The 27,344-nt window shown below is 46.5% G+C and overlaps 1 protein-coding gene across 1 annotated transcript in view; it reads left to right on the plus strand.

Moving 5' to 3' along the window:
• Positions 1–27,344, plus strand: part of SLC9A6 (solute carrier family 9 member A6) — a gene marked incomplete at its 5' end in the record, with an annotated part of 42,906 nt that overhangs the window by 13,939 nt on the left and 1,623 nt on the right. The window contains 10 exons of the mRNA XM_082207525.1: positions 1,969–2,074; positions 2,852–2,993; positions 5,235–5,340; positions 6,287–6,375; positions 7,092–7,205; positions 9,361–9,472; positions 20,799–20,952; positions 22,503–22,533; positions 23,938–24,017; positions 26,146–26,251. Coding sequence (XP_082063651.1) covers positions 1,969–2,074; positions 2,852–2,993; positions 5,235–5,340; positions 6,287–6,375; positions 7,092–7,205; positions 9,361–9,472; positions 20,799–20,952; positions 22,503–22,533; positions 23,938–24,017; positions 26,146–26,251 — 1,040 coding nt within the window. The remainder of the gene's footprint in view (positions 1–1,968; positions 2,075–2,851; positions 2,994–5,234; positions 5,341–6,286; positions 6,376–7,091; positions 7,206–9,360; positions 9,473–20,798; positions 20,953–22,502; positions 22,534–23,937; positions 24,018–26,145; positions 26,252–27,344) is intronic.

Here is a 27,344-nt window from a genome sequence, read left to right on the forward strand (position 1 = left end):
TTTATTACGTAAACACAAGACTTTCATTTCCACCTCCATGACATTGAATAGAATGTCTGTGTACTTAGAGACTTGAGCTGGGCTTACGGCAGGTGCTACACGTAAGCCAGGCAGTCCAAAGGATTTGGTTTTCATCCCTGCCCCCTGCTTTTTTATATTGATTGATAACAAATGGGATTTGGAGGGCTTTTATTGGTAACAAAGAGCACTTGAGCTCTCTCAGATTGTATGAAAAGTTTTACCGTATTTTTCGCTCCATAGGGCGCACCGGACCATAAGGCGCATCTAGTTTTTAGAGGGGGAAATCAAGGAAAAAAATCTTATTCCCCGCCCCCCAGCCCCAAAGAACAAAGAAGCCAAGACAGCGAGCGGGATCCATCCTGCTGGCTGTCTTGGCTTCCTCTTTAGCCGCGCACAATCTCTCCAGCCAGGAGAGGCTGCGCGTGGCTAAAGTAGCCATAGCCGCGTGCGGCCTCTCCCTGCCGGAGGGGCTGCGCGTGGCTATCTCTGAAGCCTTCGGAGAGCAGCACGAGTTCCCGCTGTGTTCTGGAGGCTTCAGGTTCCTTTTGCTGAAGCCAGGAGAGTCTTGCTCTACCAGCTTCAGCAAAAGGAACCTGAAGCCTTCGTAACACAGCGGGAACTCGCGCTGCTCTCCGAAGGCCTTCAGGCGGCTATCCCTGAAGCCTGGAGAGCAAGAGGGGTCAGTGCACACTGACGCCTCTGGCTCTCCAGGCTTCAGCGAAAGCAACGCGAAGCCTCTGGAGCGAGGAGGGAGCGCTCCCTCTGCGCTTCGGAGGCTTCGCGTTGCTATCGCTGAAGCCAAGGAGCCTGCATTCGCTCCACAGGACGCACACACATTTCCCCTCAATTTTTGGAGGGGAAAAAGTGCATCCTATAGAGCAAAAAATACGGTACATACCTGAGATTTGCCTCAGTCTGTGTGAGCTCTCTTTAGTGAAATTGAATCCCTTAAACATATTTGGGTGCACATATTGGCTTTGCTAAGTTATATAAACTAAGTTGAGATGCCTAAGTCTGTATTTTTCCATGTATAAGATGCTCCCATGTATAAGACGACCCCTGTTTTTTGAGCCCAAAGTCAGGAAATAATTAATTGAAACATTCTGTGTATAAGACAACCCCCAATTTTAAACTTTAAAATTTTGGGGGGAAATATAGTCTTATATGTACTTCATCACTAAAGAAAATGTACTTGAGCATGTGCTTAGAAAGAAGTGTTTCAGACAACTGGCTGTACAAGTAATGGGGAGAACTTTGGAAAATACATACATACATAAAGTAACTGTACTTCTGAAGTAATCCTATCATAACAAATATCTTAGCAGTGGATTTATAATGTGAGGAGTCAGTTGTCTTTGAGGGAAGATCTGGCTTTTTTCATGAGAAAGAAAGACCATATAGAGAACAGCCAACCTAGTATATGAGTTAGGAACTGGCATGAGTTAGAAGCCCCCAGTTCAAATTACTGGAATTCCAGGAGGCAGTATGGTGTGGCGGCGTCAAGGCTAGAAATGGAGAGATCTGGGTTCAAATTTCAACACAGCCATAAAATTCAGTGATTGACCTGGGAGCATTCTGATCTATATCACCACATTGTTGTGAGGGTAAAATGGGAGAAAAACTAGAACAATGTACTCCTGAGCTATTGGGATATAAATGTGATGAAATAAGCCTCAACATCTACAACATGGGCAAAACAATACTGGCATCTCTACATTGAAGGGTTGCTGTCAATATGTCTGAGATAATTCATACAAAGAGCTATGAGTAGTTTACTTAGATGAATGATTATGATAAACACAGGAAATGAAAAAGGCCCAGAAGAAACCCTTATGAAATAAATTTAGAATGATTGTCTCAGGGTGCTGGTAACAATACAGAATTCTAGTAAGTGCCCGTTGGTCTGAATTTCATTTTTCAACTTTCCTTTATTGTTTTCTTGGACAGTGACCGTACTTGCCATTTTCCATGAGCTTCAGGTGGATGTTGAACTGTATGCCCTTCTGTTTGGCGAAAGTGTTCTCAATGATGCCGTTGCCATTGTCCTGTCTTCGTAAGTTCTCTGTTGTCTTTCTCAAGGTTTAAGTAAGCGACATTTCACATGAGGCACTGTGGATGTCATCTGGGAAGCCTCCATGCCAGCAGTAGTGCCTCTAGGGACACACGATGCTGGCAAGGAAGCTGTAATTGGGAGGAACTGTAAGCGGTGTAAAAAGGGAAGCTACCTCCAAACCAAGGTATTGCTTGTTTTCAAAGGAACAACCCATTGTTTGTGTCCATTATAAGGTGAGCCTTGCTGGATCAGACCAAAGTCCATCTAGTCCAGCAACCTGACCAGATAGTGCCAGGATGCCCACGGCCAGAGTGTGCTGTGGCTCCCCAGCAAGTGGCATTCAGAGGTGTGCTGCTTCTGGACACAGCTGGAAGCAGCGGTGCTTCTGAATGGCAGTTGCCAGAGACCACAGGAGGGAGAGTTGTTCTTCTGCACGCTTCTTCCTACAGGCCTATGGCAGATGGGCCTGATCCAGAAGGTGCTTCTTGTGTTCTTATGACCTCAGGGTTCTATATTCCTGTCAAAACTAGACACCCAAATTCCCCATTCCCACCTGCACCCCTTTGATTGGAAAGGCAGCCAAGCATTCTCATGCACCTGTGCTTAGGTTAATGACTTTCCTTGCTCATAATATTTAAGATGCTCTTCTCTGCTGTGGACTGCTTCAGTTGCCCTGATGTTGAACGAGACTTTCCTGTTGCACACAGCTGCCCTGCAATGCATCTGATATCCAGCAAGGTATGCTAATAAGAAACCTTTGTGTATGTTTGCATCCAGCTCGATTGTAGCCTACCAACCAGCAGGGGACAACAGCCACACTTTTGATTTAACGGCAATGTTCAAGTCCATTGGGATTTTCCTGGGGATCTTCAGCGGATCATTTGCCATGGGAGCAGCTACTGGAGTCGTGACTGCTTTGATATCCTTTAAGTTCAATGAGTGTTACCTGGCTTTCTAACTGCTTCATGTCCCTGCAACTTCGAACCATTTTTCTTCAGCATAATACAAGGGTGTGTAACATTGGGAGAGGGAGGTGTAGTTCTAAATGCTTGTTAACAGCTTGGCTGAAAGATGCAAAAAGAACAACTCCACAGATAACTAAATGCGGAGAATGGTATGTGAAACTCTGGGATATTTTATGTGAACCAGCCAGAGACCTTCGGGTATAGGGCGGTATAGAAATAATAATAATAATAATAATAATAATAATAATAATAATAATAATGCCTGAAATAAATTAGCCTGGGTGCTGCAGGTGAAACAGGCAGCACAATATGGCATTCTGCTTAGAAAGGAATGGGCTTGCTTCCTCTAATCCTGGAATGGAAGATAAGATTATATACTAAGAGCTCTGTTTCCATTACAGTGGTACCTCAGGTTACATACGCTTCAGGTTACAGACTCCGCTAACCCAGAAATAGTACCTCGGTTTAAGAACTTTGCTTCAGGTTGAGAACAGAAATCGCACAGTAGCAGCAGCAGCAGCAGCAGCAGGAGGCCCCATTAGCTAAAGTGGTACCTCAGGTTAAGAATAGTTTCAGGTTAAGAACGGACCTCCAAAACGAATTAAGTATTTAACCCGAGGTACCACTGTATTATAGGGACGTGGGTGGCGCTGTGGGCTAAAGCCTCAGCGCCTAGGGCTTGCCGATCGAAAGGTCGGCGGTTCGAATCCCCGCGGCGGGGTGCGCTCCCGCTGCTCGGTCCCAGCGCCTGCCCACCTAGCAGTTCGAAAGCACCCCCGGGGGCAAGTAGATAAATAGGTACCGCTTACCAGCGGGAAGGTAAACGGCGTTCCGTGTGCGGCTCTGGCTCGCCAGAGCAGCGATGTCACGCTGGCCACGTGACCCGGAAGTGTCCCCGGACAGCGCTGGCCCCCGGCCAATAGATGTGAGATGGGCGCACAAACCCCACAGTCTGTCAAGACTGGCCCGTTCGGGCAGGGGTACCTTTACCTTTACCTTACCACTGTATTATAGATATTGGTGGGGGAGGTAGTACATAAGCAAACACATGTTTGTATCCTTTTTTGTGTAACTTTAATTTTGGTGCCATTTTGAATCAAGATGGCAGACTGAAATGTGACTTTGCCCACGTTTTGTCATAGATCCAGCCACCTTCTGTGATATTGTCACCAAACTTGACACAAGGCTTTCTGAGGTGGGGATGGGGGTCTATGTTGAAGTTCAGGTGCCAGGCACCATTTTGGATCAAGATGGCAAACAAACTTGGTTTTGGTGTGACACTTCCCATTTTTTTGGCATAGACTTAGAATAGAATCATAGAATCATAGAATCATAGAGTTGGAAGAGACCACAAGGGCCATCGAGTCCAACCCCCTGCCAAGCAGGAAACACCATCAGAGCACTCCTGACATATGGTTGTCAAGCCTCTGCTTAAAGACCTCCAAAGTAGGAGACTCCACCACACTCCTTGGCAGCAAATTCCACTGTCGAACAGCTCTTACTGTCAGGAAGTTCTTCCTAATGTTTAGGTGGAATCTTCTTTCTTGTAGTTTGGATCCATTGCTCCGTGTCCGCTTCTCTGGAGCAGTAGAAAACAACCTTTCTCCCTCCTCTCCCTTGGCTGGCTCTTGAGATAAAACTCAGCGCCAAACCTTGTACAAGGGTTCCTGACAAGGAGATAGCAGACTTTGTCACCATTAGGATCCTGGACACCATTATGAATCAAGACGGCAGACCAGAACATCACTTGGCACATTTCTTGACATATGTTTGGCTTCCTCTTAAGATATCATCACCAAACTCAGCACAAGGGTTCTTGAGGAGGTGGTGGTGATCTTTGTCAATATTTGGACTCCAGGAGCCATTTTGAATGAAGCTGGTTTATTGAAATGGGACTTAGGTGTAACCACTTGATTTTTGGTGTGTTGGGTCCAAACTCAGAAATTACACTATCAGTTTGGGGGGGGGGAAGGATTTTTTGTTGTTGTTATTTCTAAAAGATACTGATATTTCCTGCTAGCGAAGAATGAATCAGCAAGGTAACAGTGCAAATAATCAACATGCATATATGACTGTCCTTTGGGGCCTGAATAATCAAATTGGGAGATTACTTGCTTCTTGCTCTATTTCCCCCTGCTGAATATTTTCATCCGCAGAGGAGCCCACCTGTGTCCTTTCCTTAACCCCTCTGTCACGTCACCAAATTCACCAAACTCCGTGAGTTCCAGCTGCTGGAAACAGGCTTGTTTTTCCTGATGTCTTGGAGCACCTTTCTATTGGCTGAAGCTTGTGGCTTTACAGGTAAGCTATGGCCTGTCTGCTTGTCTGGGTGTGTTGGATTGCCTGATGGGATGGATAACAGTTACAGAGTCTTAGAATTGGAACTGTGTAGAGTTGGAAGGGACCCCAAGGGTCATCTAGTCCAACCCCCTGCAATGCAGAAATCTCAGCTAGATCATCCCTGACAGATGGCCATCCCTCTGCTTTAAAACATCCAAGGAAGGAGAGCCCAACGCCTCCCAAGGGAGACTGTTCCACTGTTGAACAGATCGTACTGTCAGAAGGGTCTTCCTGACGTTTAGTCAGAATCTCCTTTTTTGTAACTTGAAGCCATGGGTTTGAGTGCTACCTTCTGGAACAGGAGAAAACAAGCTTGCTCCCTCTTCCATGGGACAGCCCTCAATATATTTGAAGATGGCTCTCATATCTCTTCTGAGTCTCCTCCAGGCTAAACATACCCAACTCCTTCAACCATTTCTCATAAGGCTCAGTTTCCAGACCCTGGATCATCTTGGTTGCCCTCCTCTGCACACCTTCCGGCTTGTCAATATTCTTCTTAAATAGTCAGATAGATGATTCCCTTGTTGTCAGTGAGGCAACAGAGGAATTTGTTGGACCTTATATTCCCGGCAGAGTTTGAGTTCTATCAGATATTGAGGGAGCTGAAGTCTCCGATTACTATTATATATCTCCTTTTTCTAACATATTTGGTGTGGCACAGAACCCTGCAGTGAAACAGGTGTATCCTCCCCCACCCCCTTAAACCAGCAATCAGACTCAAAGTAAGACAGCTTGTTGAGTTCCTGTGGTTCTGCGAACCTAGACCTGCCCAGTCAACTGTTTCTGTGCCATTCTGTATGGGAAAGAAGCTCTGTCCAACAGAACAGCCCATGTTTGCAGTACTGATTGAAACACATCTCAGTTCCATGTACTTTGTGACAGTTTTAATGTAATTCTCTGCCTCCAGGTGTTGTAGCTGTGCTGTTTTGTGGCATCACTCAGGCCCATTATACTTATAACAACTTGTCCACTGAGTCCCAGCACAGAACTAAACAGGTGAGTCCTCTGTCCCAGTGGTGACCTGTGGGCCCCGCTGCCCCTTCATCATCCAATTTCATTCTCCTTAATATGTTTTAAATGTTCTCTCCTCCGCACCAGCCATTTTCATTAACCCATCAAAACACCAGACATCCAGTAGTTTGGGGAGGGGCTTATGGGTGCCTTTTCAGGTTTTTCCTTTTTAAATTATACTTGAAAACTTCTGTTCTGTTCTAACATGCATCACTGCAATTCTTTTTAGTTTTTTGGTTGTGCTGACTGTGTATTGGGCATGGGATGGTTTACAGCATGGGTAGGCAAACAAAGGCCTGGGGGCCAGATCCAGCCCAATCGCCTTCTAAATCCAACCCCCGGATGGTCCAGAAATCAGCGTGTTTTTACATGAGTAGAATGTGTCCTTTTATTTAAAATGCACCTCTGGGTTATTTGTGGGGCATAGGAATTTGTTCATTTCTCCCCCCCACAAGGTCTGAGGGACAGTGGACCGGCCCCCCGCTGAAAAAGTTTGCTGACCCCTGGCTTACAGTATTCACAAACTATTGTGCCAGTAATCATAAACTCATCTTTTTTTGCAATGTGTGCCCAAAGAAATTTGCTGCCCAGACATTTCACTTATGGACATACTTGGTGTTTTCTATACTATCTTGCCATGTGTCACAGCTATGATTGATATTCCTTCTCTCTCCCTTGTGTGTGTATGTGTTTTGCTTTAGTTGTTTGAGCTCCTCAATTTCTTGGCTGAAAACTTCATCTTCTCCTACATGGGCCTTACGCTGTTCACCTTCCAGAATCATGTGTTTAATCCAACGTTTGTAGTGGGAGCTTTTGTATCCTTTTATTCCAAAAGAGTAGAAGTTGCCTTTTGCCACCTCCCCAATCAACAGATATGAAATGGGGAGAAACCTCAGATCTAAATAACAACAGCATACGTTGCATAGGATAACAGAATGGAAAAGAAAGGGGAAAGAGAGGTGGTGGGGACAGAGGCCCGCAGCCTGGGAGCATATCATTCCACCTTAAGCAAGAAATGATCAGTGTTTACAGCTGTTGAGTGTTGTAAATTTTTGCAGCAGTCGTTAGAGGTCATTTCATAGGTGTATGTCACAAACTCTGGCACTTTCAACCGAACCTTTAGATTCCAGAGGCATAGCTTGTGAAGAAGGTTTGGAGGCAGTGGGAAAGAGACGTATGAGGGGCCACAGTGTGGCCTGCCCTGGAGAAAGGGACAAAAACATCTGAGCTCCAGCCAAGCTGTACCCAGTGACCTTAAGTTGCTGGAGAGCAGATTTTGGATGAACACAAGGAAAAACTTGTTAATGGTCAGAGCAGATTGAGAACAGAGCCAGGGCCCTAGGGAGAGTGGGCAAGAGGAAGGAGAGCAAGGTACATGGGAAGGAAGGAAGGAAGGAAGGAAGGAAGGAAGGAAGGAAGGAAATATTTGAGAGGATAAAGCAGCAGAGAGGAAAAGGTGGGGCCCAGAGTGGGGAAAGAGTGTGGGTTGAGGAGGGAAGGGGAAAGGCTCCCATTGGTACCCTGTGCCCAAGGTCTCCCCTAGAAGCCTTGAACTGGGCCTGATTTTGAACACCTGGAGCCTTGTTGGCTCAAGGATGGGGATAATCATGTACAGGGATAGTCTCTGTAGGAATACATGTGTACAGTGTAATGCAGGGATGTGTGACCAGTGGCACTCCAGTCATGGCTGGGCGCTAACCCCTACCCTTCCTGGCCACTGACCATGCTGACTGGGGCTGACAGGCATCCAATAACATCTGGAGGGTCGCAGATGTTCCTACATAGAGGAACCGATTGGGCTTGTTTTGGTCCTCTTTGAATCTGTGGTTAGGACAGGTGCTGTGTGTGCTTGGCATATGGTAAATGCATTCATAAGAAACCTCTCATCAATGCATAACATACTTCTGATTTCTGGTGCACACATGTCCGTCCTTTGTAGAGATGACCTCCATTTAGGGGGAATGTAAGATAGGGTAGCCCAGGGGTGGCTCTCCCATTTTGCCACTTGAGGTGGGACCGGAATGCCGAAAAACAGCAGTGGGGGGCCCATAGACCTGCCTCCGGGGTGGGGGGGGCTTCTTCCACCTGAAACAGCAGCCTCACCCTTCCTAATGGCTGGGCTGACTGTGGTAGCCTTTAGATACCATGGCTGGAATCCAAAAAAACATGGTTAGCTCTTTGCACTAATAGGAATATTTAAGTCCAATCCTTTCCTCAGAAGTAAGCTGTGTTTTGTTCACTGGAACCGTCAGCCTAGTGAGTTTGAGTCTTAGATGCTCATTCTCAAAAGGCCTTCCATGTACCCTTGCACCAGACATGGGTTCTGTTAATACCCAGACTTTTAAAAGCAGCTTGAGCTGTAATAAGAGTGGTTTGGCTGTGGCACAGAGCGCTTGATGGAAGATCTGGGCATTCTGTCAAGAATTCAGCATGCTCAAAGCTTTCTGGGGAAAGCCATGGCTCAGTGGTGCAACACCTGCTCGGCATGCGGAAGGGTCCCCGGTTCAATTCCTTGCGTCCCCAGGTAGGGCTGGGAGAAATCCAGTGCCTGAATTCCTGGAGGGCGGCTGCTGGTAGGCAACATAACCTAGTGGCCTGATAAAAGGCAGTTTCCTATGTTCCTGTACCCAGAAGTGGTCCAGTCAATGTTAGGTGGTATGGCTGGGATCTCTGAACAGATTGCTTCTCAGCAGTCAGGTTTTTTTTCCTTCCAGTTTTGAAATTGCTAGTTTGGGATTGCAGGAGGTACTCATGCTCTCTGAAGGCCACTGATTCTCCTTCTTGGCATGATTATTTGTTATTTGTCACTGTTGGGATAAAAACTCTTCTTTCTTGTGCAGTAGGAACATTGGTAACCCACCATTTTTAGGGTTGAACGTAAACTTTAGTGTCAGCTATTGCATGATGCATTCTAATTTTCACAAACCTGTCAACAAGGGGGGGAAATCCTTAATATGTGCCCAAATCTAGCTGGCTGTATTCCTGGGGAGAGCTGCAAACATTTACCCTCTCTCTTTCCTGCTTAATTTGGGGAGAAGAAACAAGATCGGAACAAATTTCCAACATATGATGATGTTTGCTGGTGAGTAATCACCTCTTGGGGTGTTTCAAATCCATCCCTTCATAGATTATTTTCATAAGTACAAAGTCTGCTTGACAAAGGATGGAACCTTTAGAGATGACTTAGATTTTATCTTAGGGCAGTGATTGCCCTGCCTGATCAAAGGTCAGCCTCTGGGGTCCCCCAGGCCAGCCAGATGCCTCCAGGAAGCTCCAAGCGGGAAATGTCTGCAAAGAAGACAATTACTGGCTGTCATCAGAACCAAGATTGGGAAAATGTGCGTGAAAATGTTTTGAATACATGCTTAGTATTAATAGCAACCATTTTTGCTTCTTGCAGTGATTCAGCCATTTTTGCTTATTTTATTTATACTTGCTCTTTCTCTTCCCTGCCCAGGCTTGCTTTCAACCAAAAATAAAAATAATACAAAAACATCAACATGTGAAAGCAAAGTAGAATTGACAACAGGGTGGATTTGATTTAAATCAAATTGATTTACTGTATTTTTCACTCCATAGGACGCACTTTTTCCCCTCCAAAAATTAAGGGGAAATGTGTGTGCGTCCTATAGAGCGAATGCAGGCTGCGTGGCTAAGCCCAAAGCCAGAACAGGAAGACAGAGCACTGCGGAGCGCTCCGTCTTGCTCTTCGAGCTTGGGGATGGCTGCGCAAAGCTATCCCTGAAGCCTTTGGAGCACAGCGGGACCTCGCGCTGCGCTCCAAAGGCTTCAGGGATCTTTGAGGCTGGCGGTGGGAGGAAGCGCTGATTTCCCCCACCGCCAGCTCCACAGGCTCGGGGAGCAGCGGGGAGGCGGCCTTCGTGCTGCTCCTTGACCTGGTCTTTGAGGCTGGCTTCCCCCCACCGCCAGCCCCAAAGAGCAGGTCAAAAGGAACCTGAAGCCTCCGGAGCCCAGCAGGAACCCCCCCCCCACGCTCCAGAGGCTTCTGGTTGCCTTCACTGAAGCCTGGAGAGTGAGGGGGGTGGGTGCGCACCGACCCCTCTCGCTCTCCAGGCTGCCAAGGCAGCCGCCTGAAGCCCCCGGAGCGCAGTGGGAACTCCCCCCCATGCTCCAGAGGCTTTGGGTGAATGCACCTTGAACGCACCTTGTTTTAGAGGGGGAGAACAAGAAAAAAAAATTCCCCTGTTCTCCCCCTCCTATGGTCCGGTGCGTCCTATAGAGCGAGAAATACGGTAAATCACGATTTAAATCACTAGTGAGTAAGACTTGATTTAAATCACTTTTTACAGAAAGACTCATTCTTGCTGGTATAATCTTAATAATGACAACCAGATGAAGGTTTCATTTTTGGAATAATAAATTTTCAGAGTAGTTTTTGCAGTTATATAAAAAATTAATGGTTTGGTTATACTATTAGAAATACATAGACAGATAATTATGAAATTATTGTGAGGTTTAATAAGTTATCTGTTTATATTTGGACAACCTTTCTGCTGTACTTGATTGGAAGGAGAAAAATAATTTCCGTAGTAACAATTTAAGCAATTTATTTAACTAAAACATGATAGCAAACTAAAACATGATAGCTAATGTATCCATGTTTGTTAACTGATGTGGTTAAATGGTTTTTTTTTTTAAAAAAACTTAGACTGAGTTTTAGCAGACATGAAAAACTTAAAACAAATCCTTATTTCCTGATGAATAGCCTTTGGACTAGAATGTAACTTAAAGAGAAAATCTTTAGAAAGGTTTTTTCTCCAAAAGCATTTTATTTAAAAATTCTGATATAAATCAATAAAAATTCCGATTAAAAAAAATCCTATTTAAAAAAAAAATTAATTTTTTTTTAAATAAACCATTGATTTTTAGCCACCCTGATTGACAAATTTACAGTTAAAGTACAAATATATGGCCTGTTATGTTACATCGGCCTCACCATCGGCTGAGGGGAGGACTGCAGGGCCTGCTCCCTTCCAGGGCCTTTTCCAACTGGCCCAGGCCCTCATTTGGAACAAACTTTGGGGAAGTGCGGGAAGTTGTTCTGCTATTGCTTCCCTGTTCCAAGTGGTTAATGTGTTTTAAAATGTCCTCAAGCAGTCAGTGGCATTTTAAATTTTTATTTCTTTTTCTCCTTTTTCCCTTTGTTGGGGGTGGGTGGGTGGGATGGATATCTAGTTGGGGATTAATTTTATAATAACTGTTCTGTTTTTGTTTTCTGTTGTTTTATTGGTTGCTGTATAGTTTGTGTTTTGTTTTTAAGGGCTGCCGGGGAGTGGGGCCCCAGCCAACACGATGGCTGGGGCAAGTTCCATGGGGGGGGGCACTGGGACAACTGATCTCAGTGATCATGGGCAGGAGGTGGAGTTACGCTAAGACCAGACCATGTCATTACCGAGGAGGCAGGTTTAGTCGTTGTCTGAGGACTATTCCTGCCTCCGGGTCTGGTCCTGTCCGGACGGATACTAGAATCAGCAAGGGATACCCACATAGCCTGAAGGTGCTGCTGTGCAATGCCAGGTCAATGATTCACAAGACCACTGCCATCCATGACTTGATCGTGGATGGAAGACTTGACCTGGCATGTGTAACAGAGACTTGGTTGGATGAAGCAGATGGGCCTGTCCTTGCTGCCGCTTGTCCACCAGGTTTCTCTTACGCACAGCAACCCAGGCCTTGTGGGCGGGGAGGGGGGGTTGCAGTGATTTTTAGGAAGTCATTAGTTTGCACCAGGCGTCCTATTGGGAAGACCCAGTTTTCTGAGTGCATGTTCTGGAAGTTGGGCAATAGGGGCAGTACAGGATTCCTACTGGTGTACCGACCTCCCCGCTGCGCCAAGGATCCCCTGCCTGAGCTGCTTCAGGTCGTGGCGGATGTTCTCCTGGAGACACCTAGCTTGGTCGTCCTAGGGGATTTTAACATCCATGCCGACACGACCTTACAAGGGGCCGCTCGGGACTTCGTGGAAAGCATGGCCTCCATGGGGCTGTCCCTGAATAAGTTTGGCCCAACTCATAGTCATGGACATGCCTTAGACCTGGTGTTCACCTCTAGTGATGTGGGTGATCTGACACTAAGTAAAAGCGAAACGAAAGAAGTGCCATGGTCAGACCACTTCCTGGTGCAACTGGACTTCTCGGCAACCCTTCCCCTTTGCAGGGAGGTGGGGCCGATTTGCATGGTCCGCCCCCGCCACTTAATGGATCCAAATGGTTTCCAGAGAGTGGTAGGGGATGCTTTATCCCATGTTGATGGCCTTTCAGCTGATTCCCTGGTGGCCCGCTGGAATGTGGAGTTAAACAGGGCTATTGACTGTTTGGCTCCGAAGCGCCCTCTCCGATTGCATGGAGCCCGGACAGCCCCGTGGTTTTCTTCGGAGCTGAGGGCAATGAAACAATTGCTGAGACGGCTAGAGCGTCGGTGGCAGAAAACTCATTCCGAATCTGACCGGACGCGGGTTAGAGCCTACCAAGTGGCGATAGCGATGGCGAAGAAGACTTTCTTCACCGCCTCTATTGCATCTGCAGAAAATAATAGCAGGAGACTCTTTCAGGTGGTCCGCAATTTAACGGAACCACCTTTACCACCAGGGCCTTGTAAAGACCCCAAGATCTCCTGCAACTATTTTGCAAAGTTTTTTGCAGATACAGTGGTGCCCCGCAAGACGAATGCCTTGCAAGACGGAAAACCCGCTAGACGAAAGAGTTTTCCGTTCTGGAGGTGCTTCGCAAAACGAATCTCCTAAGGGCTTGCTTTGCAAGACGACAATGTCTTGTGAGTTCCTGCTGGGCCCCCCCCCATTTTCTAAGCCGCTAAGCCGCTTATCAGCTGATTCGATCAGCAGATAAGCCTCTAAAAGCCGCTAATAGCGCTAATCCGCTAATCCTTCAATGGGCTTGCTTCGCAAGACGAAAAAAACTGCTAGACAAAGAGAATCACAGAACGGATTCTTTTCATCTTGCGAGGCACCACTGTAAAGTCACTCATATTCGGAAGGAGCTAGACACCACTGTGGGAGCAGGGCTGGGGCGGGAGAGTGCTAGAGCCCTGTCTGGTCAAGTTGCATGGAATCAGTTTCAATCTGTTACCCCTGAGGATGTGGACAGGCTGCTTGGATGCATGAAACCAACCACCTGTCTCCTTGATCCTTGCCCATCCTGGCTTATAAAAGCTAGCCGGGAAGGGCTGGGCGATGGGCTCTGCGGAGTGGTGAACGCTTCCCTCTGTGAGGGAACATTCACAGATCCGCTGAAAGAGGCAGTCATTAAACCGCTTCTTTAAAAAAACATCTTTAGATGCGGCCAGTATGGCCAACTATCGCCCAGTCTCAAATCTTCCATTCTTGGGCAGGGTGATTGAGCAGGTGGTTGCTGAACAACTCCAGGCACGCCTGGAGGATGCGGACCATTTGGATCCCTTCCAATCGGGATTCAGGCCTCGCCATGGGACTGAAACTGCCTTGGTCGCGCTTGTTGATGATCTCCGACGGGCTAGGGACAAAGGTGAGAGCTGTTTCCTAGTTATGCTGGATCTCTCAGCAGCCTTTGATACAATTGACCATAACATCCTTCTGGACCATCGAGAGGGGCTGCGAGCTGGGGGCACTGTCATACAGACGTTCTGCTCCTTTCTCCTGGACTGTGTCCTGAAAGTGGTGTTGAGGGGATGAGTGTTCAGACCCCTGGGTTCTCACTTGTGGGGTGCCTCAGGGTTCTGTCCTCTCCCCCATGCTTTTTAACATCTATATGAAACCGCTGGGAGAGATCATCAGGGGGTTTGGACTGGGTGTTCATCAGTATGCAGATGACACCCAGCTCTACCTCTCTTTCAAATCAGAACCAGTGAAGGCAGTGAAGGTCCTGTGTGAGTGCCTGGAGGTGGTTGGAGGATGGATGGCGGCTAATGAATTGAGGTTGAATCCTGACAAGACAGAAGGACTGTTTTTGGGGAATGGGGCGGGCTATTGTGGAGGACTCCCTGGTCCTGAATGGGGTAACTGTGCCCCTGAAGGACCAGGTGCGCAGCCTGGGAGTCATTTTGGACTCACAGCTGTCCATGGAGGCGCAGGTCAATTCTGTATGCATGGCAGCTGTCTACCAGCTCCACCCACAGACTGTCTCGCCAGAGTGATGCATGCTCTGGTTATCTCTCGCTTGGATTACTGCAATGTGCTCTATGTGGGACTACCTTTGAAGGTGACCCGGAAACTACAACTAATCCAGAATGCGGCAGCTAGACTGGTGACTGGGAGCGGCCGCCAAGACCATATAACACCGGTCTTGAAAGACCTACATTGGCTCCCAGTACGTTTCCGAGCACAATTCAAAGTGTTGGTGTTGACCTTTAAAGCCCTAAATGGCCTCGGCCCAGTATACCTGAAGGAGCGTCTCCACCCCCATCATTGTGCCCGGACGATGAGATCCAGCACCGAGGGCCTTCTGGCAGTTCCCTCATTGCGAGAAGCAAAGCTACAGGGAACCAGGCAGAGGGCCTTCTCGGTGGTGGCGCCCGCCCTGTGGAACGCCCTCCCACCAGATGTCAAAGAGATAAACAACTACCTGACATTCAGAAGACATCTTAAGGCAGCCCTGTTCAGGGAAGTTTTCAGTGTGTGACAGCTTAGTGTATTTTTGGTTTTTATGGAAGCCGCCCAGAGTGGCTGGGGAAACCCAGCCAGATGGGCGGGGTACAAATAATAAATTATTATTATTATTATTATTATTATTATTATTACAACTACTACTACTACTACATAATGAAGGCCTGCTGGAACAAGTGAGCTTTTAATTTCTGACTGAATGCAGACCAAGTGAGAGAGAGAGCCAGATCTCGACAGGGAGGGCGTTTCATAGCAAAGGTGGTGGTGCCACTGGGAAGGCCCTACTGTGTATAGTAGCCCTACTGGGCTATGCTCAACGAGGGAACCTTCAGCAGGGCCTTTCTTGCAGGTGTCAAAACCTGGTTTGGGTAGTGCTGCAGAAGGCACTCCTTCAAACACTTGGGTCCTAAGCTGTTTGGACTTGGTTTGGTGGTACCTATACTTTGAACTGGGCCTGGTTGCTCTCCTGCAGTGATTTCAAATTCAGTGTAAAATGATCTCATCTCACTGCAAGAGAGCAGCATTATGCGCTAGCTGCAAATACTGGATCATCTTCAAGGGAAGCCAAACACTACAACAGTCTAACTCAGAGGTTGTTCCTAGAATGGCCATAGCTGGAGAAACAGCTGTAGCTCCGCATAGGTTGCATCCTTGTCACATGGGCCTGCAGTAATAATATATAATAATAATTTATTATTTATACCCCGCCCATCTGGCTGGGTTTCCCCAGCCACTCTGGGCGGCTCCCAATTGAATATTAAAAACACAATACAGCAAGAAACATGAAAAGCTTCCCTAAACAGGGCTGCCTTCAGATGTCTTTTGAAAGTAGGATAGTTGCTTATCAACATCTGGTGGGAGGGCGTTCCACAGGGCGGGCACCACCACCGAGAAGGCCCCCTGCCTGCTTCCCTGTAACCTCGCTTCTTGCAGGAGAGGGACCCTGGCATCCGGGGTGGAGATGCTCCTTCAGGTCTACTGGGCCAAGGCTGTTGAGGGCTTTCAAGGTCAGCACCAACACTTTGAATTGTACTCAGACATGCAATGGCATCTTGGAATCTAGGAAGTCCCCCCCCCCCGACTCCAGGCATCTCCCTTCTAGAAGATTGCCAAAACAAGCTGTTTTACCTAATTTTTGGACCTGAGAAGCACCAGCCCACAGATAATGCACCTTTTTAAAATTAATAATTTTTATTAAATTTTCAAATTGTACATTTCAAATTAAATATCTTTTATTATACCATACATTCACTGACTTCCTCCCCTCCCCTTCCAGGATTCATTTATCTTATCCAACATTCCTACATATTCTAATATATCTATCTAATTTAATTTTCCTATCTTACATCAGTTCAGAATATGTTATATTGTTGAGTTACTTTAATACTGCCAGCGTTTTCAACGGTGCACAATTATTTTGTTATGCGCAACAAAAAGATACCACTCCTCTTTAAATACCTGTTCTTCTTGTTCTCTTATTCTACTTGTTAGACCTGCTAATTCTGCATATTCTGTCATCTTCAGTTGCCAATTCTCTTTCTTTTGTGTCAATCAAAATTTTGTGTTTAATTCGTGGCTTCCCCACCCCGACAAATTTAGAAATACCTCTTTTCCATTCCTTGAGGCAACTTGGTTTGTCAATAATCGGTTGAAATAAAAGCAGCATTTTGGGGAGCACATTCATTTTGATAGCTGAAATTCTCCCTAGTAGGGAAAGTTTAATCCTTCCCTAAATTTCTACTCTTTTTAAATCTCTTTCCATAGTTTAATGTAGTTATCTTGAAATAAGTTAAGATTCCTCACCGTCGACCAGACACCTAGAAATTTTCAGGCCACTCTCCATTTCCACAGGCAAAGCATCTTATCTGGGTTCGGCTTCAGTTTTATTAGCCATCCTCCATCCCTGCTTTCAGGCACCCAAACAGTAATTAGAATCATAGAATCATAGAGTTGGAGGAGACCACAAGGGCCATCGAGTCCAACCCCCTGCCAAGCAGGAAACACCATCAGAGCCCTCCTGACATATGGTTGTCAAGCCTCTGCTTAAAGACCTCCAAAGAAGGAGACTCCACCACACTCCTTGGCAGCAAATTCCACTGTCGAACAGCTCTTACTGTCAAGAAGTTCTTGTGAAGAGAATCAGAACTTACAGGGTTAAACAGTTCTGAGTGACGTCTCACATTCTGAGGCGTGGTTATGTTCACATACGGGAGTGGTTTCTCTGTGTGTGAGTCATCTTTCGGTTTGACCGAGAGGCGAAAGATGTGTGCTATTTCGCCGGGATGATTTAAGATGTTTTGCTACACGATTAAAGACTGTTGGAGATAAGCAACAAGCCTGTGTACAGTCTGATTTATTACCCACACATTGCAACAGTATTCTACCGCTGCGGAGACTCTGCTGACAGTGAGCTACGCTCACTGAAGGACGCTGACAGTGAGCTACGCACAGGAGTCCAGTGTGGCGCAGCAGAATGTGCCGGACTCTATCATCAAGCCACAGTTCTTCCTAATGTTTAGGTGGAATCTTCTTTCTTGTAGTTTGGATCCATTGCTCCGTGTCCGCTTCTCCGGAGCAGCAGAAAACAACCTTTCTCCCTCCTCTATGTGACATCCTTTTATATATTTGAACATGGCTATCATATCACCCCTTAACCTCCTCTTCTCCAGGCTAAACATGCCCAGCTCCCTTAGCCGTTCCTCATAAGGCATCGTTTCCAGGCCTTTGACCATTTTGGTTGCCCTCCTCTGGACACGTTCCAGTTTGTCAGTGTCCTTCTTGAATTGTGGTGCCCAGAACTGGACACAGTACTCCAGGTGTGGTCTGACCAGAGCAGAATACAGTGGCACTATTACTTCCCTTGATCTAGATGCTATACTCCTATTGATGCAGCCCAGAATTGCATTGGCTTTTTTAGCTGCCGCGTCACACTGTTGGCTCATGTCAAGTTTGTGGTCAACCAAGACTCCTAGATCCTTTTCACATGTACTGCTCTCAAGCCAGGTGTCACCCATCTTGTATTTGTGCCTCTCATTTTTTTTGCCCAAGTGCAATACTTTACATTTCTCCCTGTTAAAATTCATCTTGTTTGTTTTTGCCCAGTTCTCTAATCTGTCAAGGTCGTTTTGAAGTGTGATCCTGTCCTCTGGGGTGTTAGCCACCCCTCCCAGTTTGGTGTCATCTGCAAATTTGATCAGGATGCCCTTGAGTCCATCATCCAAGTCGTTGATAAAGATGTTGAATAAAACCGGGCCCAAGACAGAACCCTGTGGCACCCCACTAGTCACTCTTCTCCAGGATGAAGAGGAACCATTGATGAGCACCCTTTGGGTTCGGTCAGCCAGCCAGTTACAAATCCACTGAGTGGTAGCATAGTCAAGACCGCATTTTACCAGCTTCTTTACAAGAATATCATGGGGCACCTTGTCAAATGCCTTGCTGAAATCAAGGTAGGCTACATCCACTGCGTTCCCTTCATCTACCAGGCTTGTAATTCTGTCAAAAAACGAGATCAGGTTAGTCTGACATGACTTATTTTTCAGAAATCCATGCTGACTATTGGTGATCACAGCATTCCTTTCTAGGTGCTCACAGACTGTTTGCTTAATGATCTGCTCCAGAATCTTCCCTGGTATTGATGTCAGACTGACTGGGCGGTAATTATTTGGGTCCTCTCTTTTCCCCTTTTTGAAAATAGGGACAACATTTGCCCTCCTCCAGTCTGCCGGGACTTCGCCTGTTCTCCAGGAATTCTCAAAGATGACTGCCAGTGGTTCTGAGATCACATCTGCCAGTTCTTTTAATACTCTTGGATGCAGTTCATCTGGCCCTGGAGACTTGAATACATCTAAACTAGCCAAGTATTCTTGTACTATCTCCTTAGTTATTCTGGGCTGTGTTTCCTCTGCTGAATCATTTGCTCCAAATTCTTCAGGTCGGGCATTGTTTTCTTTATCAGAGAAGACTGAGGCAAAGAAGGCATTGAGGAGTTCAGCCCTTTCTGTGTCCCCTGTTTGCATTTCACCATCTTCTCCTCTGAGTGACCCCACTGTACAGCTGTTCCTGATGCAGATGAAACGGAGAGAGAGGATTTTGCCCTGTCCCCTATATTTATCTTTGTATTTATCTGTATTTATCTTTGTACTTGTTGTGTTTTTGAAAGTGCAAAAATACGACACTTGATCTTAGCCAAAAGGCCGAGAATCGATGAAAGTGCAAAAATACGAGCTCCTGCCATTAGATTGGTGTCACTGCACTTAACATGAAGGTGGCATCATTCCAGTGGCAGAGGCTTAAAAGATGATCTAAGCATCTCTTAAGGATTGGCCTTAAGGCAGGGTGGAATATGATGCATGAAGGAGAAGGTGTTAATTAAGAGTCCTAGCATGGACCAGGATCCAGGCCCTTGTGCAACTTGCTCTGGACGTCTTTCTCTCATGCCTCTGCAGAAGTGCAGCGTAATCTCTTCACACACATGTTACTTGTGCAAATGCAACTACACACACTTTGCTCTTGCAGCAGCAGCCTTCCCAACTAAGGGATGGCAGGCAGGCAGAGCGAGAAGAAACCCCACCTGTCTGCTGCTTCTACCTGCCTCTCTCCCTGTCTGCCTCTGCTCCCTCCCGCATCTGAGGAAGTTGTGGTTTCTTCTTTCTCTGGCAGTGGTGGCACAGGGAGGTCCCCCATGCAGGCTTTCCCAGCAGCCTTTGGCTTTGAGCAATGTGGTATATGGGCACTGCCTCTGGAAGAGAGCCCTCGCCAATAATAATAATAATAATAATAATAATAATAATAATAATAATAATAATAATTTATTATTTCTTCCCCAGGCACTCTGGGCGGCTTCCAACAAAATATTAAAATACAATAGTTCATCAAACTTTAAAAGCTTCCATAAACAGGGCTTCCTTCAGATGTCTTCTAAAAGTCTGGTAGTTGTTTATTTCCTTGACATCTGATGGGAGGGTGTTCCACAGGGCGGGTGCCACTACCGAGAAGGCTCTCTGCCTGGTTCCCTGTAACCTCACTTCTTGCAGGGAGGGAACCGCCAGAAGGCCCTTGGGAAAGGAACCCCAGCATTTGGGATAGAGACGCTCCTTCAGGTCTACTGGGCCAAGGCTGTTTAGGGCTTTCAAGGTCAGTACCAACACTTTGAATTGTGCCTGGAAACGTCCTGAGAGCCAATGTAGGTCTTTCAAGACCAGTGTTATGTGGTCTCAGCGGTCCCAGTCACCAGTCTGGCTGCCATATTCTGGATTAGTTGTAGTTTCTGGGTCACCTTCAAAGGGAGCCCCACGTAGAGCGCATGGCAGTAGTCTAAGCGGGAGATAACCAGAGCATGCACCAGTCTGACCAGACAGTCGGCGGGCAGGGAGGGTCTCCACCTGTGTACCAGCTGGAGCTGGGAGACAGCTGCCCTGTGATCATACTGTAGATTCTGGTCCACGAAAGCTTATGCCGTAATAACTGTGTTCATCTCGAAGTCACTACAAGATTCTTTTTTGCTGGAAGTTGCAGCTTGGAACAGTAGCACTCCCCTCCTGCAACACCACGTGAAATGGAAGAGGGTTTCTGGGGGAGGTGGGTTGGGGTTTGCACTCGAAAGGTGAAAAGTAGAAAAGCTCGTGTGTGTGTGTGTGCGCGCGCGCACACACACACACACGCATACACTCACGCATGCCCACACGTTCTTGCATGTACATACTGCATTCAGACCCCGGGACAGAAATGGAATAGGCTCTTAGGAGCCCGGCCATGGGCCACACAAGGTTTGATGAGCCTTTTCTCCCAGGCCTCCGTGGAGCCATGGCTTTTGCGCTGGCCATTCGGGACACCGCCACCTATGCGCGGCAGATGATGTTCAGTACAACGCTTCTCATCGTCTTCTTTACCGTCTGGGTGTTTGGAGGTGGCACCACTCCTATGCTGTCGTGCCTTCATATCAGGTGAGTGTCGGTTTGAGTCTTGTGCTGTTGCCTTAGCTAAGGAATCTTGCTGTGATCTGTACAATGTATCGTGTATGGTGGGGATGTGATAAAATCAAAAAGTTCTGGAGTAATATTTATGAAGAATTAAAAAATATGTGTAAAATAATATTTGAGAAAAGGCCAAAGTTCCTTCTAGGTATAGTGACAAAAGACATCCCCAATGATAAGAAAAAAATATTCCTATACACGACGGCTGCCACTAGGGTTTTACTGGCAAAAAACCTGAAGGGAGATATAGTCCCATCAGTAGCAGATTGGCAAATTAAATTTTGTGAATTTATTGAATTGGGCAAAATGATGGCAGCAATCAGATTACAATTTAATCAAAAACTAAGGAAAGAATGGGAATGTGTAGAGGAGTATAAGGCAAAACATTGTTCCAAAAGAAACTTACTGATATGCTTAGACTGATGTTCGCAAAGTTAGGATAACAGTTGGAAAAGATTCTACGGGTTTTTATATAAAGCATATTGCTTTAACACAATATTAAAATAATATTAAATTAACTAAATAATGCTAAACATGGGGGGAGGGAAGTCACAGGGATATAAAGGGGGGAAACATACCATGATGCATGGACCCTCGGGTTACGGCAGGAATCCATTCCAGAGGCCCTGCCACAACTTGGAAATGACTCACATCAAAGCGCCGCGTCTGCGCATGCACGATTTAGCACTTCTGCGCATGCATGAGTGGCGAACCCAGAAGTAACCCGTTCCAGTACTTCCGGGTTTGCTGCGGATGTTTGCTGAAGCGGATGCAAGCGGAGGCAGACGCAGAACGAGGTTTGACTGTATATGTATGTAAGAAACAGAATGTAAGAAATGTTAAAAGATGAAAACCAGGAAGCCAACGAAGGAAGAGAAACCCTTTGCTCCACATTTCCCCACTTCATAACAATGGAATCTGAGGGTCCATCTTTCTGAAGTAAGAAAGAGTGTTAAGCAGGAACTGAATAATGGGGAAAGTGTGCTTGTGAAATGTCTCCTCTTGGTCGCTGGGGGTCTCCTTGGTCACATGACTTAATGAGAAGGATAAAATCAGTGGCCAGATACAGTTGGATTGGCTTAAAAATCCAAGACTGCAGGTCTTGGCGTACATAGCCTAGCAGGGAGTAAGTCCTGTTGAACTTAGTGGGGCTTTGTTTACTAAGTTATTCTATGCCTCCCTCCTGCAAAACATTAGGGTGGTCCACAGCAACATGAAAACCTTTAAAAGGACTCTGGAGCAGGCAGGTGTAATTTGTTATGGACATTTCATAATTTAATTTATTTTTTTAAAACAGTAGTTTGATTTTTGTGTGAGGAAAAAAATGTGGTTTCTTTCTTTCTTTCTTTCTTTCTTTCTTTCTTTCTTTCTTTCTTTCTTTCTACCACGCACCCTTCCTGCCAAGGGCAGGTGTTTGGGCTTGTGTTTTTTTAGCTTTTAAGCCCCACATCTGGGCAGTGAGAGGCCTTGTAGATGAAGCCCACAGGAGAACTTGAGTAATTGTTTCCTCTTCTCTGCAGGGTTGGTGTGGATGCAGATCAGGAGAACGTGGTAGGTGGCTGTGCTCTTTTTCTCTGCCTCTAACACAGGGGTGTCCGTGGTGGATATCCTCACATTTGTTGTGGTGGCATGTTGGTTAATTTCTTCACGTAAACAATTTTTTATTTCTGTATGCAAAACGGTTTGCCGTTCTGTTTCTGCAGCAGCCTTGCAGAGTAGTGACTGCCTTCAAGGCACCTTGAAGCTGAGTAGATGCTTGAACTCTGTTGCAAGCGTATCTTCTGAAATAACACACCAGGGGAATAATTATGCGCAGAGAAAACCAGTCCCGAACAGATGGGAGGGTTCTCGCATGCATTTTACAAGCACCGGCATGCAAACCCAAGACTAGAGACTAATAGAATTTGAGCCAGAAGCTTCTGGGAAGGATTGGTGCCGTTTCGGGACCAAGGGCCAACATGAAGAAGAGGAAGAGCAAAGCCAACTCTCCGTGATCTGTAGGCCCTGCCTTTCCTTGCCTGCCCACAGTCACATGGAAGAGTATGTGAAAGCAGCTTTTGAAACTCCTACTGTTCCAGGCGCATTTTGTGACAGGGAATTTCATTAGCGCGAGCAGTTTCTGAGCTTTGCACCTGAGATTTCAGATTAAAACTGCAGAATGGAAGGAAAGGAGGACCTTTTTCTGCCTCCCCACTTCCAGCTACTCTCTGAAGAACAGAGAATATTAGGAGGGTGGGCAGGGGAAGGACTGTACCATGTGAAAAATGAACATAAGATTTTAGGTGCAGTTCATTCATTTTCAGCTTTGTATTCTTGTTATAAAAAAGCATGCCTAGACACTCAGTTGCAGTGCCCATAAGAAGAAGAAGAAGAAGAGTTTGGATTTGATAACCCACCTTTCACTCCCTTTAAGGAGTCTCAAAGCGGCTAACAATCTCCCTTCCTCCCCCACAACAAACACTGTGAGGTGAGTGGGGCTGAGAGACTTCAGAGAAGTGTGACTGGCCCAAGGTCACCCAGCAGCTGCATGTGGAGGAGCGGAGACACGAACCCGGTTCCCCAGATTACTAGACTACCGCTCTTAACCACTACACCACACTGGCTCTCTTAACCCAGGTTTAAGGTGCCATTTAGCTCCTAGCTTTCATATCTCAGTTTCTAACACTGCATGAAAGCATCATTTCAGTGCCTCGACTTGCTGGAACCCAGGACATGTCAATCTGCCATAAATTAGGACAGAATTAAGCATGGCCTTCCAGTGAAAGAGGGGATGGCAGGAAAAGGGAAGCTTCTGTTTGTGGTTCACGTCACTGAAAAGGCTTGCAAGCTTCTGACACCAATGCTTTGCCAGGCTATCACAGGCAGAAGAGTTTCTTTTCCTTGTCAAATGCCTTGTTTGGAGTGTGATTCTTGTCAACCAAAGTACTGTAACTGTGCCTCATTGATTTGTTTCAGGGAGTGCCAGAAAATGAAAGGAGAAGTACCAAAGCAGAGAGCGCTTGGTTATTCCGGCTGTGGTACAACTTCGACCATAAGTATCCTTAAGAGAAACAAAAACCGGTTCTCCTTGTTTCTCCTCCTCCTCTTACGTCTTGGCCTTTGTACTAGAAGGCCAATATCTGCCTCTGTCCATGATGGGGGAAGAGAGCTTCTCCTCTCTGAGAAGTCTCTTCTGCTCAGCTGTGGATCCTTGTCTTTCATACAGCCAATTGCCTGGCAGTCAAGAGCCAGAGTGATAAATCTGTCATATTTTCAGTTACTTAAAGAGCCAGCTATTTTAGCCTCTGGAAGTGTGGATGTTTTCCAAAGGTATAGTTTGTCACACAGGCTGCCCCCTGGAACTGTGGTTCCCAATTTGCTAGGTACTGCAGACCCCCGGTTTTTCAAAAGCCAAGCCAAAATGCTGGTCTCTCTGTAGCAGTTTTTGTTACGTGAACGGAGCCCCCATACCTTCCAGCTTGTCCTAGTGCCAAACCATCCATGCCAGACTAGTCACATGGCCTGCTCGAGAGCATGGTGCCCCAAAAACATGCACTTTTGGGCCCTGCAATCTCAAGCTCACAGGAGAGCGCGGCCCCCCAACAAAGGATGTCCTTGCCCCCAGTGGCTCTAGTATAAAACTGATACCACTCAGCAGCGAATGTTTCTAGGTTGTGGAACAAAAACAACCTATTACTGAAGTGCCCCCAACAGGAGCAGAGAGCCCCCCCCCCCCCGCTTTCTTGGGACGTTGGAAAACCAGTTTTCAGAAAGTGAAACTGGATGAAACTTTTTACCACCACTTAGTGAACAATTAGGTAGGACTACTAAAGGCCTGATAAAATTACTTTGCTCTGATCCTGGGTAGCCAGTTAGCCAGTCGTTGCCCATCAGAACCACTTGCTTGTTTGTTGCTTTTTGAAGAAGTTGGCCTGGAAAGTAAGACCTTAGTGCCATCTGTGGGCATGAGCTAAACACAAAATAAGGGCAACTCTGGAACGCATTCCTACTTGAAACTCACCTGGCTCCCTCTCTGTGTCTTCCCTGTTGGAAAAACACAAGGCATTTTTACACAGGGCTTTTTGTGTACAATACCACATTCATTTGCATTATATTTTACTACTTTTTAAAAACAATCATTTTAAAATGATTTTACTGTATATTTTCATGATTATGTTGTATGCATCTCTTGTGGGAATGCATGGAGTGGGATTTAATAGGTTTTCGTTAATATCCTTGGCTTCAGCGAAGGTCCTGCCTGGAGACAGTTGGGGGATGGATGGCGGCTTACAGATTGAGGTTGAATCCTGACAAGACTAAGTCCTGTTGTGGGTGGGCGGGCACGCGGGTGTGGTAGACTCCCTGCACCTGAATCAGGCAGCTGTGCCCCTGAAGAACCAGCTGTGCAGCCTGGAGGTCATTTTGGACCCATGGAGGCCCACTCTGGTCCATTCTGTGTCCAGAGCAGCTCCACCTGGTACACAGCATGAGACCCTACCTGCCCGCAGACTGTCTCGCCAGAGTGGTGCATGCTCTGGTTATCCCTCGCTTGGACTACTGCAATGCGCTCTACGTGGGGCTACCTTTGAAGGTGACCCAGAAACTACAACTAATCCAGAATGCGGCAGCCAGGCTGGTGACTGGGAGTGGCCGCCAAGACCACATAACACCGGTCCTGAGAGATCTTCATTGGCTCCCAGTACGTTTCCGAGCACAATTCAAAGTGTTGGTGCTGACCTCTAAAGCCCTAAACAGCCTCGGTCCAGTATACCTGAAGGAGCGTCTCCACCCCCATCCTTCAGCTCGGACACTGAGGTCCAGCTCCGAGGGCCTTCTGGCGGTTCCCTCACTGTTAGAAGCCAAGTTATACAGGGAACCAGGCAGAGGGCCTTCTCGGTGGTGGTTCCTGCCCTGTGGAACGCCCTCCCACCAGATGTCCAAGAAATAAACAACTATCAGAAATTTAGAAGACATCTGAAGGAAGCCCTGTTTAGGGAAGCTTTTAATAACTGATGTTTTAATCTGTTTTTAATCTTTTGTTGGAAGCCACCCAGAGTGGCTGGGGAAACCCAGCCAGATGGGCGGGATATAAATAATAAATTGTTGTTGTTGTTGTTGCTATATAAAAAACCCATGAAGTGCTCTCATTGAAATGTTTTGCGCCTTAATAATGCCCCCCTTCAGTTACCTGAAGCCCCTCCTGACGCACAGTGGTCCTCCTCTAACGACGACGCTCCCAAGCTGCTGCGGCCCCATTGCCAGGTGCCTGACCAGCCCTCAGGCTTATGAGGTACGTGCAGAACCTCCCAGAATGACCATGGAATGCTTTCTTTGTATGTTGTGTTTCTGCAGCTGCTGAGGTTTGGCTGTGCAAAACAGTTACTGTATTCTTGGAGCAGCTTTTTCCACCAAGTGCTGTGATTGTTTTTCAGTTTCCAAATCAGACTGGCTTCTGTCTTTATTTATCATATGCCACTTTCTTGCTCAAAATCGTGCTCAGAGCAGCTCCAAACAGCATCAGAAAAGTGCAATAAACATATATAGCAACATTTCAAGATAATCCACTGCTAACGTAATGCAGCAGAAAGCCACATACCATACTTTTCCATGTATAAGACTGGTTTTTTATTCAAAAATCTTGTTCAAAATTTGGGGTCATATTATACATGGGTATATTGTGGGGACATGGGATTGGTTACTGCCGCGAGTCGGAGATTGCTATTGGTGGCTGCGGGAAGGGCTGGTGTTGATTTGCTGTCGCTGCAGCAATTGGGCAGGCCAATTTACTGCTTTTGACAGCGAGGAGACAGAGGATAGTTTGCTTTGTTGATGCGTGTGAGCAGCACTGTCGGTCTGGCGGGTGAGTGATTTTTGTCATTCCCAAAAAAATCTGGGCCACCCCCCCCAAAAAAAGTTCAACAACTCTGGGCAATCCCCCCCCCCCAGTTTCTTAATTTTTTGTCCCCCCAAATAGGAGGTGTCTTATATATGGGGGGTGTTATACATGGAAAAATACGGTAAATATTGCTTGGTCGGTCAAAGTCCATCCATACCTCCATCATGTTCCCAATAGACCACCCTTTATTGGCATTCCTAAGCATCTGATACTTCTGAACTTGGCAGTTTGATTTTGGTAATGGCCTTTGGGAGACCTGTTTGCCTCTGTGAAATTGTTAAATACTATGGGAGTCAAAGAAGATAAATTCTGTGGTGTTTTATGAATGCAGATGGACTTAATTTTTAAGCAATATTCTTGTGGAGCAGGTATTTAGCCCCATTTTACAGGTATAAGTGAGGCAGGGGAGAAATGATGACTACTCCAGTGGGATTTGGACCCAATTGTCCTGGATCTGAATCTCGTGGAACATGCCTAGGTTGTGAAA

The sequence above is a fragment of the Podarcis vaucheri genome (assembly GCF_965113315.1).
Source record: "Podarcis vaucheri genome assembly, chromosome: Z".
NCBI lineage: Eukaryota > Metazoa > Chordata > Lepidosauria > Squamata > Lacertidae > Podarcis > Podarcis vaucheri.